Source organism: Podarcis vaucheri, assembly GCF_965113315.1.
Source record: "Podarcis vaucheri genome assembly, chromosome: 3".
Lineage (NCBI taxonomy): Eukaryota > Metazoa > Chordata > Lepidosauria > Squamata > Lacertidae > Podarcis > Podarcis vaucheri.
Window position 1 is genome coordinate 75,394,070 of NC_138761.1, and position 16,415 is coordinate 75,410,484.

At 39.1% G+C, this 16,415-nt stretch overlaps 1 protein-coding gene across 1 annotated transcript in view; it reads right to left on the reverse strand.

Moving 5' to 3' along the window:
* The window catches only part of CRYBG1 (crystallin beta-gamma domain containing 1), a 91,025-nt gene that overhangs the window by 56,627 nt on the left and 17,983 nt on the right, over positions 1–16,415 (reverse strand). The window contains exon 2 of the mRNA XM_082216605.1: positions 3,417–3,555. Within this exon, the coding sequence (XP_082072731.1) occupies positions 3,417–3,555 (139 nt within the window). The remainder of the gene's footprint in view (positions 1–3,416; positions 3,556–16,415) is intronic.

The window sequence follows — 16,415 nt, forward strand, 5'->3', positions numbered from 1 at the left end:
AAGCAAAGGAACAGTACCAAATAACAATAAAGGTAGGCTGAATCATAAAAATTTGAATTTTTTCCTGCACTCAAGTGGTATATAAATTCTATGAAATAAAAACAAAAAAAGTAAAATTGAAACAGAAATTAAGCAACTATTCAGTGTGCTGAAATGTGCATGCTTAGTGGACAAATATAAAAGCTCCCATTGCATCTAAATGCCCTTCATGTATATTTTGTATTATACAGTGGAACCTGACTTACGTTCACCTCTAGTTAGGTATCCTTTGGGAAATGTGCACGGCAAACCTGGAAGTATTTTTCCGGGTTTCACCGCATGTGCAGAAGCGCTAAACTGCGCCATGCGCAGAAGCGGCACCTTGGGATCCAACCGGAGCTCCAGAATGGATCCCATGCACAACCAGAGGTACCACTGTATTTCTGTAATGCTTTGGGCATACTCAGGGTTTTTTTCAGCCAGAACTCACTGGAACTCAGTTCCAGCACCTCTCAGGAGCCATTGTCATTATAAGAGAACAAGGGAGGCGTTTGTGGTGAGTTCTGGCACCTTTTTCTAGAAAAATAGCACTGGGCATACTGAGTCTTGTTCTTTCAGAGTATCCTCTGGTACACTATGCTCAGTTACAAAGATTTCTTCCAATTTCAGCTATATAACAGTGGAAAGTTTCTACTGCTTACAGGTGTTTTAATGGTACAGAAAGGTAAAGTGCAGAGACAGTCTATGTTCATCTAATTAGAAAATAATTAAATTGTCATATAAAATGTTGTATTATATCATCCTGCTTTGTAGCTTCTGCAATACTTACACACACTTTAAAAATACATTTTAAGTAATATTAATGTCAAATTAATCAATGCCACTTTTTGGGTAGACTATCAGTTTAATCTTAGTAGCTCTCAATGAATTCAGAGGGACATATTCCTAGGTGTGTACATGATTGCAGCCTAAATGGGTAGTTTGATTAATCAATTAACATTGCAGTGGTAAATAAAGTGTATTTTAAAGCAAGCTGTCACTTTAATTGTTATTCATCACAAAGCTATAAAGAAAACAGACCATTATGGAAACTGATCCCACATATAAATTACTGTGACTAAGTAAACAGAAAATAAAGGATGTCTGCATCAGGAACATCTGCAGTCCTAGGTTGAATTCTCAACAAAAAGGGGAGCATCTTACTAAATAAGGTGCAGCAATCTTTTTAAAAAAAGAGAAATCAAGTCTACCACCATAAATTTAACTGATCTCAGAAGCAATGGCAAATGGAGACCGGTGGATTTACTTTATAGAATAGTATCAAAGTGATGAGGAAGCTAGAGACTGTTTCATTTGAAAAATGTTTATGATAATACAAAATTTCCCAAACTCTCTCTGTCCCCCACAGACTTTATGAAAACTGCTGCGGGGATCCTGGTAATAATTATAATAATTGGTAATAATAATATTTTAAGCAACTGTAATGAACTGTGCTAGATGTTGCATGATTATAAATGATTTTTAGTGGTTCTTTTATTTCTTATATATTGTATTATGATTGGAAATCCATAGCAGTCAAATTGTAAGTGTTCTTCACAGACGTGCTGTGGAGCACTTGAATGAAGCCCAATCACAGTTTGGGAACCCCTGAGACAATGCATTACAGAGGAATTAGTCTGATATCAAAGGCTGGGAAACTACTGTTGAATCACTCTGAATCACAAATAGAGCCTTAGTGGTGAATTAGGCAGACTTTCACAAGAAGAGAAAAAACAATTAATTGATTCACTGGGTAATGAGAATGCCAGATGATGCTCGAGATAAGCAGCGGCCTGTTATGGCAACCCTTGAATTGATTTTGCAAAAGCATTTACTAATCAGACTGGATTTTGCTGTCCTTGCCTGATAAGATGCCAAATGAAATTAAAACTGTATGTCATCATTAAATCCAGGTGTGGGAGGAATGTTTATCAGTTCTTTCGAAGTTGAGGCAAGTGTTTTACCAGGAAGCTCACTGGCTTAGCTTATGTTTATTACTGCAGTGGACAGATGATAAAGGACAAAGGGACAAAGGGGAACTCCTATTATCATGATCTTGTAATATAGTCAGTATGGCCAGATGTGTAGCACTGGGAAAGAGAAACACGACCTCTGGGGACAGAAGTCACAATTCTTAGCAATCAAGCAAGAATAGGAACATACTGATTATGGATGTTATCATGGGCATCTAAAATAGAGCAGAAACTGAAGCTACAGTGTGAGCAAGAATCGGGCAAAATTAAATATAGTATCAGCTATATTTAAATGAAGTACAATATTGAATTAAAAGACAAAAGTTTGATTGATATAAAATTCTATGCTTCCTTACCTAGCTACGATATTTGCAAATTTTCAAACACAATTTTTAAAAGTGCTGCATAACTTTTTATTTTATTTTAAAGGGTGATCTCCATTGTTAGACATGCTCAATGTACTCATTTCAGTGTTTTCAGTGGGTCTTCTCCAAGTATGACCTTGCTGCCTATCATCTAAAGTTTCTAATATAGTGTAATACCATTGTAATTTTATTTATAAAGTTATGTTTATGTTGTTGCTTGCTGCCTTGAGAAAAGCAACCTATAAATATTTAAAATAAACAAACAAAATTCATGAAGTTATCCTTTTATATTATTTTTTTACATTCTTGTCTTTCAGCAGAAAAGCAAACTGGCCAGTTTTCTTCAGCTTATAGCCTATGATTTACTATTGTTTATGAGAAAATTAGGCTATTCACCAAGCCAGACGCCTTTAAAGTAAGTTATGACAAGTAAGGTATTGCACAACCTTGTCTGCAAGGTAATCACTTAAGCATAGTTCTCACACTACAACAGAAGTAATAAGCACCCTCCCTCTATGCTAAGTTGCTGGCATTATATAATACTAATATAAATAAGATGAATAACCTAAGTGGAGGAATTAAATGAATTTGTACACAGTACATTCAAACCTCCTGCTAAGCCAAAGGACACCAGTTTAAGCCAATTCAGTTCACTGGCTTCAGTGGGTCTAAACTGGAATAAGCATTGATATAGAATATTGATAATATTCCAGTTCCCTCATGTCAGCCTATCAAAAGCATTTACTTGTGGAGAAAATTGGGAACACAAGGAATTTATTTGTTTTTATAATTCCTATTGATCCCATCTATGGATAAATGCACGTGTAGCTCAATGTCATTATACTCTTATATAATTTATCTTTGTACTTTGTACATATTTCATGGACCCAAATGGAAAAAAGACATCTAGCTTCATTGTTTGTCATCAAATTTCCCCCAGTAATTTTATACTTATTTTTTACCTTCCCTAAGAAATTTCTATGTATGGTATTTTTCAAAATTAACTTTTTTAAAAAAAGTAAAAACAATGTCACTCTTCATACTTTTAGTTCCTCCTTACCTTTTTAAATGATGCTGGCAATGTAGATGTAGTTACTGAATCCATTGGAATACCATAAGCAAACTGTGTCTCTTTTGAGGGTAGTGGAGGCAGCTGATTGCCCTGAGCAGCAAATTGTGTATCTGGCATGTCAAAATCTCTGAAAAACACATAATATTTTTGCCCTTTAATTAAATTGACCAGAAACATTGTAGTAGGATGTTAAATGGAAGCTGTATTAAAGATAATTGTGATGAAAGTCTTTACATGTGACAAATATTGTGTGGCTGCATCCAAAAACGACATAAAAACAGCTTTGTACCTAACTTTTAAATTAATAATGATTGGATCTGGTTTATGAGTCTATCATCCTGACTTCCGGCCAAGAAGGCATCAAGAAAGGTCTCACATTTCTCTTTATTCTTAAATTACGGCTGTTTTGTTGAAGGTGAAATATGGCCAGTTTTGAAAGGCATTTTTCATTTTTGCCTGGATTTAGTTTAGGCCTTGAATATTTATAGCTTTTGCTATTTGGGACATAGCAAAAACTATAAAGTGCTACAGCAGTTCAGGGGTGGTGCCAATTGCTCTCTCTTCCTTTGAATAACCATGCAATTATTCCCTCAGGAGCACCTGCATCTCTGATTATTAGGTCATAAAAACACAGTAGAAAGTTTTCAAAGATTATGAAACATAATACAGAAGAACAGCTCTCATCTATCAACACATGCTGGCCTGGCAATTGATCAACATTATTATTATTAACATTTGTATACCACCCTTCATCCGTAGATGTCAGGGTGGTTCACAGCACAGAATACAAGGCAAAAAAACCCCACAAAAGACATAAGAAAAAGAAGAACAAGAACAAAGCAATAACTCCTTCCCCAATCCCTCCCATTAGAACACGCAGAGCACATGCTGTCCAAAAACCATTTATTAGCAGTAAAAATTAAGACAGATGAAAAAGGCTATTTTTCACATATAATTTTGTTAATGGAATTAACTGCCACAAGATGCCATGGTCATTTGTTTAGGTGATATACAATGGGTTTCGTGGAAAACAGGTCTGTTGATGGATATTAGCTATGACTACTAAAGGTGACTTCCCTATTCAGAAGAAATATAAAACTGAATATCTGCTGTTAGGTGGCAACATAGAGAGAGTGCTATTGCCCTAAATTTCAACACCCAGCTCTATCTCTGAATGCCACTTGGAGCTGCCTGGAAGTATGTTTAGAACTCTTAACAGATCCAAAATGCAGCAGGCAAAATGCCCTAGCCAACAAATTTCCTAGAAGTGTTAAAAGATTTGTACTTACCAGTTGGGTTCTACACACAATTAATAGTGCCACTTTTGAACTGGGTAACCTTAAAGTCTGGGAAAGAATACCTTTTTCTGTATGAGGCACTTTCTCAGTTTGCTCAAATTTCAAGTGAAGTTCTGCTCTGGATTCCATCATTTAGAAAGACCAGATTGGTAGCTACTGGCACAATATCCCTGCTTTATGTATGTTCCAGTTCACCAGGGTCCGGATCAGTCCATTCCAGGTCTTACATGAAAGCTCTAAAGACCAAGCCCTGAATCAGCTGAGGACATAAGCTTTCTGGTGGGCATTTTCTAATGCCTAATGTAATATTTGTTTGTTATAAATAAAATATTCTTCCTTTGTGCCAAGACTACATCCTTCAATGAATGCAAGTTTTCTTACTGGTGGCATCTATGTTATGGAATTCCTCTTGTGGGGAGTTCCACCAGACCTTCTTGCATTTAGAATACTAGGCTCAAAATTAATCCTACAATTAAATAAATCTTAGCTGTTCTTTTTTCCCTTAAAAAATGTTTAGGGGTGCTCTCGTTTTCCTACTCATATTTAAATACTGCTCCTCAATGAGGCCAAACTTAGACTCACAAAATGTTTAGGAGTATGCGTACCCCTGCATCCCCCCAGAACAAAAGCACTGAATCTTAGTCAATTAACAAAACTAGTTTTAGTAGTACCTAAATTTGCAAGTGAGAAAAAATAATGCTTCTAACGAAAAGAATAATTAAAAAAAAAAAAAGATTATGTACTGTAAAGCATACACACACCATGCTAAAATAAGTATCTCTCATTCCTTCTTACACAGGTCTCTTACATGCTCAGTTTTATACGTACTTGCATTACAAAAGGCATTTTTAATCAGACATTATCTTTATTTAAATGAAAACAGACTAACAGTTCAATCCTATTACAAGTTCAACCCTACACATCTTTTCAGAGGTAAGTCTCATTGAGTTCAATAGCATGTACTTCCACAAAGGTATGTAACTGCAGCCTAAATGTTGTAGCCCCAGATAAAGGCTTTTGTCGCGTTTCCCAGGGACAGCAGGCACGGCAAGGAAGAGCCCTGGGCACCAGTTTTATTTGGAGTTGGCTTAGGCTGCCTTGATTCGAGGCAGTAAAAGGAGTCTCTCATTCACAGTTGGCCTATGGGTGTAATATTCCTGGAGATGCTCACACTTGAGTGCCCTCTGGTGGAATGCCTGGTTTCCTACTTGTCTTCAAAAGTGAAGCAGCAGTTTAGAAGCTCCTGGCAGGTTTGTGTACATGGATTCTTGGGAACTGTCTCTGGCTCATGCAAAACTCTGTCTGGGTGCCTTTTCTTAATCAACTCCAAGTTGCGCAGAATTGGCTGACACCTCCCTCCATTTTATCTGTGATTTATATCTGTTGTTTTAATCATACTGTTCTGATGTTACTGCTTTTATGCTTTTAGCCCATCTTGCTTTTGTTGATTATCTGTAAGCTGTTTTGAGGATTTTTGTAATTAAACACTAAGAAAAACAAACTTTTTAGTCATATTTAATTGACTGAGAAGCTAATTAATTAATTGCCCATCAACCCAGGTAAATATCCGATACTGGGTAACAAAAGTGTTTGGCTTGACACTTGGTACATGGGCTTTTTACATGGGTCTGAGAACATAGAAAAATGCAGAGCAACTTCTGACAGCAGAGGAGCACACTAGAAAGACTAACAAAAAAGATGTAAGGCAAAACTGATACATATTGTTTTGAATGTAACCACACAGTATAGTAAGGAGATATGTCGATAGATATAGCAAAGTCAAGGTGTGGGCATCCCTCTCGTCTAAAAATTGTATCTCTCTAGGTCTAGGAAACCCTGGGGTCTGGGAGATGAATAGTATTTGGAAACTGCCTTCCTACCCAACATATTGTCTGGATGAAGACAAAAGTTCTAAGAATTGGCTTTCTAATGCCAGCATGTAGTCAGCTGGATTGGCTGCATGGAGTAGTGGTGTCAGGATGCTGACTGTACGGCTCCACTTAGCTAACACCATGTTGCTAGCAAGAACAACACAATGTCAGAGGCACTGAAGCAGCAGCCAATCAGGGCTGTGAACTGCCTCTGAAACAAGGATGAAAAAGGCATGCATGAGGAAGAGTATTTGGCTGCAGATCTATGAAGCCTGAAAACACCATTTTCATTGTGATATGAAATTTCAGGATAGTAATACATATAGAAACAAATAAGAGCAAGTAGGAAATATTACAACTTTGTATGAAACCCTGCCACCTAGTGGACTGATTATATTTATCAAGTTATTGTATGAATCAGTAAAGGTAAAGGGACCCCTGACCATTAGGTCCAGTCGTGACCGACTCTGGGGTTGCGGCGCTCATCTTGCTTTATTGGCCGAGGGAGCCGGCGTACAGCTTCTGGGTCATGTGGCCAGCATGACTAAGCCGCTTCTGGTGAACCAGAGCAGCACTGCAGTATAAAAAGCTTTTGAAAAATGCTAAACTCGGTGCTATTTTTCTAGAAAAAGAAGTGCCAGAACTCACCATGAATGCCTCACTTCTCTTATAATGGCAATGGTGCCCACACCTGAGAGGTGCCAGAACTGAGCTCTGGTGAGTTCCAGCTGAAAAAAAGTCCTGGCTAAACCAATATTCAAAATGCAGTACTGTATGTATATTTTTGAATCACACAAAACTCTACCTAAATTTGCATGTGCACATTTTGTAAAGGTAAAAGTGAGCTAGAGTATCTTATGTTGACCTGAGATAAGAGCAATAGAATTCAATCTCATTAGAGAAGCACATTTCATATTATTGGAGGTATATTAAAGGGCTACTTGCAACTACACTCACTCAATCTAAATTTGTCATTGAATAGTAGAGTTGGATTCCTGCAATGCAGGAATCTTTCATCCAATGTGGGGCTCATGACCCTGAGATTAAGAGTCCCATTCTCTACCGACTGAACTCTTCCTTGTGTCTAGTATTGTTTTGGTCATATTACTATGCTTTTCCACAAATAATATTTGGAACAGCAATTCTTTATTGGGTTATACCTTACCTATTTTATTATATTCCAGTGCTTCAAATAATATTTTCAGGGTGCTTAAATTAATAATAATAATAATAATAATAATAATAATAATAATAATAATAATAATAAATACAGTGGAAAAATAAAACAAAACAGGAACATAAAGCCACATCAATTGCAGGGTTGAACATATTAATGAAAAGGTCTTCCCCAAATAACAGGAAGATAGTAATAGAGTATTGGGATTCATATAACCGGAGTAATCAAAGATATCCTGCAGTTACCTACTTGAGCAGGAGTAGCCACAGGGTGGTGCCATAGAACTACACTACCAATAGCAGCATTGTTGCAATTACCTGGGAAATGAAGGGACAGGGCCACATGGCAGTGAGCTCAGGGCTGTGTGGGTACACCAGCAGAGTCAATCTGGGGCTCCTGCTAGTGTCTTGATGCAGACTCTACACCAGCTGTTTCTTCACTCACCTTACCCCAGATAGGAATATTAGCAACTAGTCAATTTTTTTCATTCAGGTAGGGTTTTTCAGGGGCAGCCTTAAAACTGCCTACTTAAGGGCTGCCAGGACACAGCACTCCCAGCTAGTTCACTATTTTTTAAAAAGTGAAATGGGTTCTGGTTGAGGACTATATCATGGGAACACTACCCAGTAATATTGAACTCAAAAAGCCTCAAACGCATGGTAAAGTTTTGTGGAGGAGCCCACTGCTGGCAGTATTTTTTAATGCCTTAATGTCTTGAGCACATTGTCTGTTCCTGCTTCAGCTCACAAAAGCCCTGAATTTATCCAAGATGGTCCCACTTCAGATCTTGATTTGGGATTCAGCTGAATATTTTGAATGTCACTAATAAAAATGACTATTCTGCATTATCTGTTTCTATGCAATGAAAGTACATTTGTATTTGTTGTGCACGATCCTCATAGTTTAGTTCTTCTTTTAAGATTATAGTAACACAGAAGTCAAATTGCAACATTTTTGTACACACATATTATAAACATCTATTCATTAATGCCACACTCAGCCCCTGCAGCCCCTTCTGCACTCTCCAGTGCAATATTCTACCAATTTTTAAGAGATGATCAGACTGCAGCAGGCTCTTTAAAACTGAAGGTGCTATCATTGTTTGATATGAAAACTTTATGAATTAATTTCAGGTGAAGGCGGCTGCCCAGAAAATAATAATCTAGATTTAGCTATGCCCGACATTGCAGGGGTTGGACTAGATGACCCTTGAAGGTACCTTACCAACACTACAATTCTAGAGCCCTCTTGCCAGAGCCAGACCAAGCCATTTTAGCAACTGAGAAGAACCACAAAATGTCCTTGTCCCGCGCAACAAGGAGTAAAGATGAACATCAGGAACAAGAGGGGTAGGAGACCAGCAGTGGCTGCTATTTGCCAAAAAGCCACACCCCTGAGGTGGTATCATGGGGGGGGGGGCACTGCTTAGAAAGAGGCAAATTTCGCCTCCAAGGAATGTGCTACAATGCCACTGCGGAGGCAACAGTAGGCGATGCATTTCTTGGAGGCGGGATCTGTAGATGTGCATTTTTTATTGCTTTTACACTCATTTTCCATTATTTTTGTAATTGTTTTTTAACTGTGTTTTAGCCACTTTTAATTTTATACATTGCCTTGGAACTTTTATGGAAGGCAATTTCAGGAGAAGCATTTTTAATTACTTGTTTGCATCATGAAATGGCCTCAAATTTCCTATGTTTCTTTATTTCTGAAGATCCTTCAAGCTGCTTGATTATCCAGCTGTTTGAGACAAAGGTACCAAAATCTGCCAGAGCCAAAAGCACATTTGGGGGCAGATAACATTGAAAAATATTGTATTTTCCTTCAATAATGTGTAGACAAAGTTTGACCACTGGGTGGCAGAGCCATCTGTTTCCAAAGCAAAGTTGATGCTTATAATCACCACAAAGTGATAAAGGGCCTTTGCTGGCAATGAAAGCAAACATAAACAGAATGTTTTGTTCACTTGGTTAGAGATTCTGCTGCAGGGTTATCACAATTTCTTAAACCCTCAGATTTTTGTCTCTGGGGGGACAAAAGCAATTAATGTGAGAGTACTGAGTGCTGCAAAAAATGTGGTTGTGCAATTGTAATGAGGGCTTCTTGTAGGGTTACCGTATTTCAGTTGTGGAGCTTTTTTAGGAAGACCCCCCCCACCAAATTGTTGAGCTGCTTTTTTAATGTATGGCAGCCCTCATTCTTATGTCTTGAGTTACACAATTTATTTGCCATTCCTGAATCATTTAATGAATATTTTGATAACTTAAAGACTAAGAAAATGTTTAAAAATTTCCTCAGAGGATTAGTGATTCTCTCACTGTACTAGTCTAGTGAAGGTGCACACATCTAACCCTTATCAGGAAGATAAGGATTCCATTAAAAAAGGGGGGATATACTACTATCTCCCCTTGCAATAAGGCTGATTCCTTACAGAATAATTCAATACTGCCATTGGATTTTCAGTATAACTAATCAGAGGTTTTTTATTGTCTGCTCCTGGAATAACTTGTATGTATTTAGCCAGATATGATTCTGTTGACTGATTTATCTAAATATCTTTTTACTTCAAGACTATTCTTGCAAAGGTACCTTCTAGTAGAATGTGAGTAGAGCTTTTCACTATTTGATCTACTTCAACCATGTACAATATTAAGTTCATTAGCATTATTTAACATCTTGCCACAGTCTATAATTTATTGGGTCTTCCAATTATTTTCACAAATTGCATTTGGCCAGACAACCTTCAATGTTGATATAATATTAAAGAGGTAAGTGGAGGAGTGGGGGAATGTTCTGAAAACAATGTAAGTATTCATGAGAGAAAATAGACAGATACATGTACTGTTAAAAAGTCACAGTTGCTGAGCAAGCTTCTGATATAAACTCACTGCAGACAAATCAGGATTTCGGGAATACGGATTGCTCTTCCCATAAATTTGTTTCCTGGAACAATGATTACCCAATAAGACAAATTACCATATTTTTCTGTGTATAAGAAGCCCCCATGTATAAGACGACCTCTATTTTTTAACCCAAAATTAAGAAATTAAGTTGTTAAGCTTTTGTTGGGGGTGGGGGAGGTCACTTCCGCCAATAGTTCACCTGCCTGCCTGCCACTGCTGACCGCTTGCCACAGCCACTGCCAATCGCACACCTTGCGATCTAGTTATTTTTGCTTTTGTTGGTGTATATTGGGACATGTGATGGTGCCTTGTGCCCAGAAGATGCACTGGGCCAGATAGCATCCAACATCTTGTGGCTGACACTCTCCCATATGTGGGGTGCACAACTTATTGTAGCCCAAAACATATCTTGGGGGTAGGCACCTTTATGTTTTTCTACATATTTTGGCTATTTTTGGTATGCATAGATGCACTTGGTGACTTGCACCTGGAGGAAGCTCTCGGCTGGGTAGGGAATTTCATACAAAAAGGGAATCTCCTACAAAACACTCTTCCAGATGTGGGGCTGTATGTGGTGGCCCAAAGCATATTTTGGGATGGTCAGGTCTTTATTATTTATTGTCTTTAGATGTCATCACATGTTTATGAGTGTTGCACAACCATGATACTTTTGAATGAATAAAATTGTTGGCGTCGAAGGGGAGAGTCCTCCGGTCATGCTAATATGGAGGTTCAGGCGAAAAGAAACTGTAGAGTTCAGGAACATATCGACTTTCCTTTGTGTAGTGAATCTTCAAGCAAATAAGGATCTGAGAATGAGTAACCAACTTCAGCAACATAACAATAAGGGAGAGAGAACACAGGAAGTGCTTTGTTTGATCGTCGGGATCTACCCAACTTTCTAGCTTTCAACTTGCAACAGTAGTGCCAGACAGATTCTCCCAGGCATGTATAAGCAAGACATGAAATTAATGTTCTTCCTTAATTTCTGTCAGCATCTGGTAAACTGATACATTTAGGGAACAATACTTACAAGAATTACAGCTGGAAAGCAAAAGAAGATTAATGTTCCAAGAAATGTCAGTGGATAATCAGGTTTGTTCTCAATAAAGGCATGGAAAAGGCCAGCAGTGGACTACTGCCAAAGTTTTTCAGCATAATGTCCTGCCAAGTAATGTAATGCACAAGTTTTACTTGTGTAAAACCTGAATTTGTAAACATCATTCTACTTAGTGAAAAAAATTCTCTATGGAGCAAGGAGCTTTCTAAATCTTTGGTTGTTGTTTTTTTACAACTTTTAAGCCTTACTCTATAGTGATGTTTTTTAAAAAAGGTTTAGAAAGCTTTCAGAAAAAAACATGAAAGAAAAACAATTAAAACATAGACAGCTTAACTAGTCATAAAGATGTAACATAAAAGGAAATAATGTGTGAGATTATTGGTAGCTATGGTTTGATTTGCATTTCTTCAATGCCTCGGGGTTACAAGCTTGGGTCCATTAGACATTATGCTGGGTGATGTACAAAAGTAACTATGATCTCAAGTAATAAAGGTTTATAAAGAGAGTCAGGGTGTAAAAGACGATGAAATAGCATTGTAAGAAATATCAGAAGCCCATCTGGTTCTTTACCCAGTGGAATCTGATGAGCCTTAAGATGAAGCAAGTACACACACACGTTGAACAATATCATGACGACATGGCCACACAGCGAACATGTTTTTTTAAAAGGTAAACTTTTACGCAACATGGTATATGAAGGAAAACCCATTGAGGCATGCTGATACTTGTAATGCAAAACTGAAACAAAAAGCAAACTGCCTGAGAGGTGACTCAGGAAGATTCACCTATGGCAAGCCCAGTGGGCCAATACATTACACAACCCAAGAATTAAGCACAACAACATATTTCTAGAATAAGGCATCTAAAATCTGATGAGAAGCCATGCGGTTTATTAGTTACATTACTGAGTGACAAAAATGAAGACTTTGGGGAATGCAAAATAGATAGAACGAACCACATTTTTGTAGCATCTTTTTGGGTTATCAAAATGAAATCTGGTACACCTGCTCAATTCAACATTACAAGTTAAAATATAGGTTTCACCCCCCACACCAATTTTCAAAGGGGAAAAAAAATGCAAAATATATTGTAAAGTGATAACCTGCCTTAAAAATTTAGATAGTGTGATCAGACATGTACAGTGGTGCCTCGCAAGACGAAATTAATCTGTTCCGCGAGTCTCTTCGTCTTGCGGTTTTTTCGTCTTGCGAAGCATGGCTATTAGCGGCTTAGCGGCTGTTAGCGGCTTAGCGGCTATTAACGGCTTAGCGGCTATTAACAGCTTAGCGGCTTTAAGAAAAAGGAAACAAACTCGCAAGAACTCGCAAGACGTTTTGTCTTGCGAAGCAAGCCCATAGGGAAATTCGTCTTGCAGAATGACTCAAAAAACGGAAAACTCTTTCGTCTTGCGCGTTTTTCGTCTTGCGAGGCATTCGTCTTGCAAGGTACCACTGTAAATGGAATATAAATTAATCAAATGATTAAGAATATACCTTTGTTTTCCTTATGTTTTAGAATCACTTGTTTAATGACAGGAAAATTCAAAATGTTATGCAGTAATGTGATTTTATGAATGTATGCTAAAAGAAGCCAATAAAGATGAACTGAAAGAGAGAAAGAGAGAAAGAGAGAAAGAGAGAAAGAGAGAGAGAGAGAGAGAGAGAGAGAGAGAGAGAGTAATCAGATTTCCTATGTTTCTTCTTAAAGTTGAAAAGTAGCGACAGGTAGCTAAACTGGATCTGGGTTGTGGCACTGGGGAAGGGAGGCTTTTCCCTTTTCCTAATTTAAATTCTTCTCCCTGGTAAATATCCTATTTGCCCTAGAAGCACAAACATACTATCAATCACTTGAAGTCAGAGCAGAGCCGGGGAGGGGGGCTAACCAGTTTTTTTGCCCCAGGTTATACCTCCAGAAGGGACGCGGGTGGCGCTGTGGGCTAAAGCCTCAGCGCCTAGGGCTTGCCGATCGAAAGGTCGGCGGTTCGAATCCCCGCGGTGGGGTGCGCTCCCGCTGTTCGGTCCCAGCGCCTGCCCACCTAGCAGTTCGAAAGCACCTCCGGGTGCAAGTAGATAAATAGGTACCGCTTACCAGCGGGAAGGTAAACGGCGTTCCGTGTGCGGCTCTGGCTCGCCAGAGCAGCGATGTCACGCTGGCCACGTGACCCGGAAGTGTCCCCGGACAGCGCTGGCCCCCGGCCAATAAATGTGAGATGGGCGCACAAACCCCACAGTCTGTCAAGACTGGCCCGTTCGGGCAGGGGTACCTTTACCTTTATACCTCCAGAGGGGTGACATTGAGGCTCCCAGCCTCCCTCCCTCCCTCTCTCTCTATACACACAAATGTGCATGGGGGGTTGCCAAACTGGGACTTTGACCCAAGTGAAAGAAAGCCTAGTTTTGCCCTGTATCACAGTAATGTCAGGTGACGCAGAGCTCCGAATGCCTGACCAAAGCATCTCACACGACTCTGGCACTGTGCGTTGATGTCCCGCTGATCACCAGCACTTCAGAAGTAAAGCGTTAAGCACCTATGAAGTCCTATCACCTGATTATCAGGAATTCAGACTGAGTTTGTAAAATCTGAATAGTTATAAATAATAAACTAGGGTCAACTCAGCGTGATTTGAAAAGACAAACAGTTGTTTTTGGAAGTTCAATGTCAGAAGAGATAAGTGTGAGACAAGAAAGAAGGATTTAACATTAAGAAATCCTACAGGAACACAAGCATTTATGAATCAGATGTAATTTTTTAATTTAAAAAATCAGATTGTTATGCATCAGCTTGGGGACCTTAACAAACATTTCTTAAAATTCCAACACTTTTTTTCTTTTTGCTTCAACAGACAAAAAGAATTATGAAAATTAAGAATGGAGTGATACTGTACATTGAATGCTCTGAGGCAGACAACTTAATTTTTCAAATCTTAGATCATTTACAACAAGTGTTGTAATTTGTCCTTGTGTAAACATGAGCTGCTATATATGATGCATGGTCACTTCAGGCAGAAATTTGCCCCAGCTGATCAAACAGTGCAGTGCATGTTTTTTAACATAATGATTCACATAGGTCTTTCCATACTCCAGCTCCAGCTCCTGACTTCAGATTTCTAGTTCTGATCATGCTAACGGTCCAGGGGTAGGCAACCTAAGGCCCGGGGCAGGATGCGGCCCAATTGCCTTCTCAATCCAGCCCACAGACGGTCCGGGAATCAGCATGTTTTTACATGAGTAGAATGTGTCCTTTTATTTAAAATACATCTCTGGATTCTTTGTGGGGCCTGTCTGGCGTTTTTACATGAGTAGAATGTGTGCTTTTATTTAAAATGCATCCAGTGCAGGAACTGAAATGATTGAAAACATGGTTAGGTTAAACACGCCTTTCAAAGTAGTTCCCCCACCCATCAGATTACAGTTCATGCATGTGAAGCAGCTGAGAGCTCTCTGCTTCTTGCTCTCATGCAATGTGCATACATTTGGGGAAAATCTGACCGAAGGCCACACACAAAGTACTGGAAAGACCTGCTGTTTTCCATCACTGCAGTTTCTAGCAGTCAGATCCCCCAGCTGACTCCTCTTCCTGCACACAAACATATTAATTCTCATTCAAACAGCAACTATAACACCATTGTCTGAAATTAAGTAATTTGTTTACTCAGTTACAAATAATTCTTTTGCATGGCATCAGAACTCACTGCATTGGTATTCCAACTTCTGCTGCATCTTACAGTCTTTCTTGACATCAAGAGACAGCAGGTAACTGTGCCCCTGAGGGACCAGGTGCACAGCCTGGGAGCCATTTTGGACTCACAGTTGTCCATGAAGGTGAAGGTCAATTCCATGTCCAGGGCAACTGTCTACCGGCTCCATCTGGTATGCCAGCTGAGATCCTACCTGCCCGTGCACTGTCTCGTCAGAGTGGTGCATGCTCTGTTTATCTCCTGCTTGTACTACTGCAATGCACTCTACGTGGGGCTACCTTTGAGGGTGACTCAGAAACTACAACTAATCCAGAATGCCACAGCTAGACTGGTGACTGGGAGAAGTCACAGGAACCATATAACACTGGCCCTAAAGGATCTACACTGGCTCCCAGTACATTTTCAAGCACAATTCAAAGTGTTGGTGCTGACCTTTAAAGCCCTAAACAGCCTCAGCCCAGTATACCTGAAGGAGTGTCTTCGCCCCATTGTTCAGCCCAGACACAGAGATCCAGTTTTGAGGGCCTTCTGGTGGCTCCCTCACTGTGAGAAGTGAAGTTACAGGGAAGCAGGCAGAGGGCCTTCTCAGCAGTGGTGCCCTCCCTGTGGAACACCCTCCCATCAGATGTCAAGGACATAAACTACACAACTTTTAGAAGACATCTGAAGGCAGCCCTGTATCAGGAAGTTTTTTAAGTTTGATGTTTTATTATGTTTTTATGTGTACTGGAAGCTGCCCAGAGTGGCTGGGAAAACCCAGCCAGGTGGGTGGTTAAAAAGAAGAAGAAGAAGAAGAAGAAGAAGATGATGATGATGATGATGAAGAAGAAGAAGATGAAGAAGAAGAAGAAGAAGAAGAAGAAGGAGCCCTAGCCCTGATCTTCTGACACCAATGCTTTACCAAGGAAATCAAACACTTTACCTAGGAAAGCAAACTTTCTATAGCTAAATTATGTGCTTTGACGAAGTACTTAATTTTGC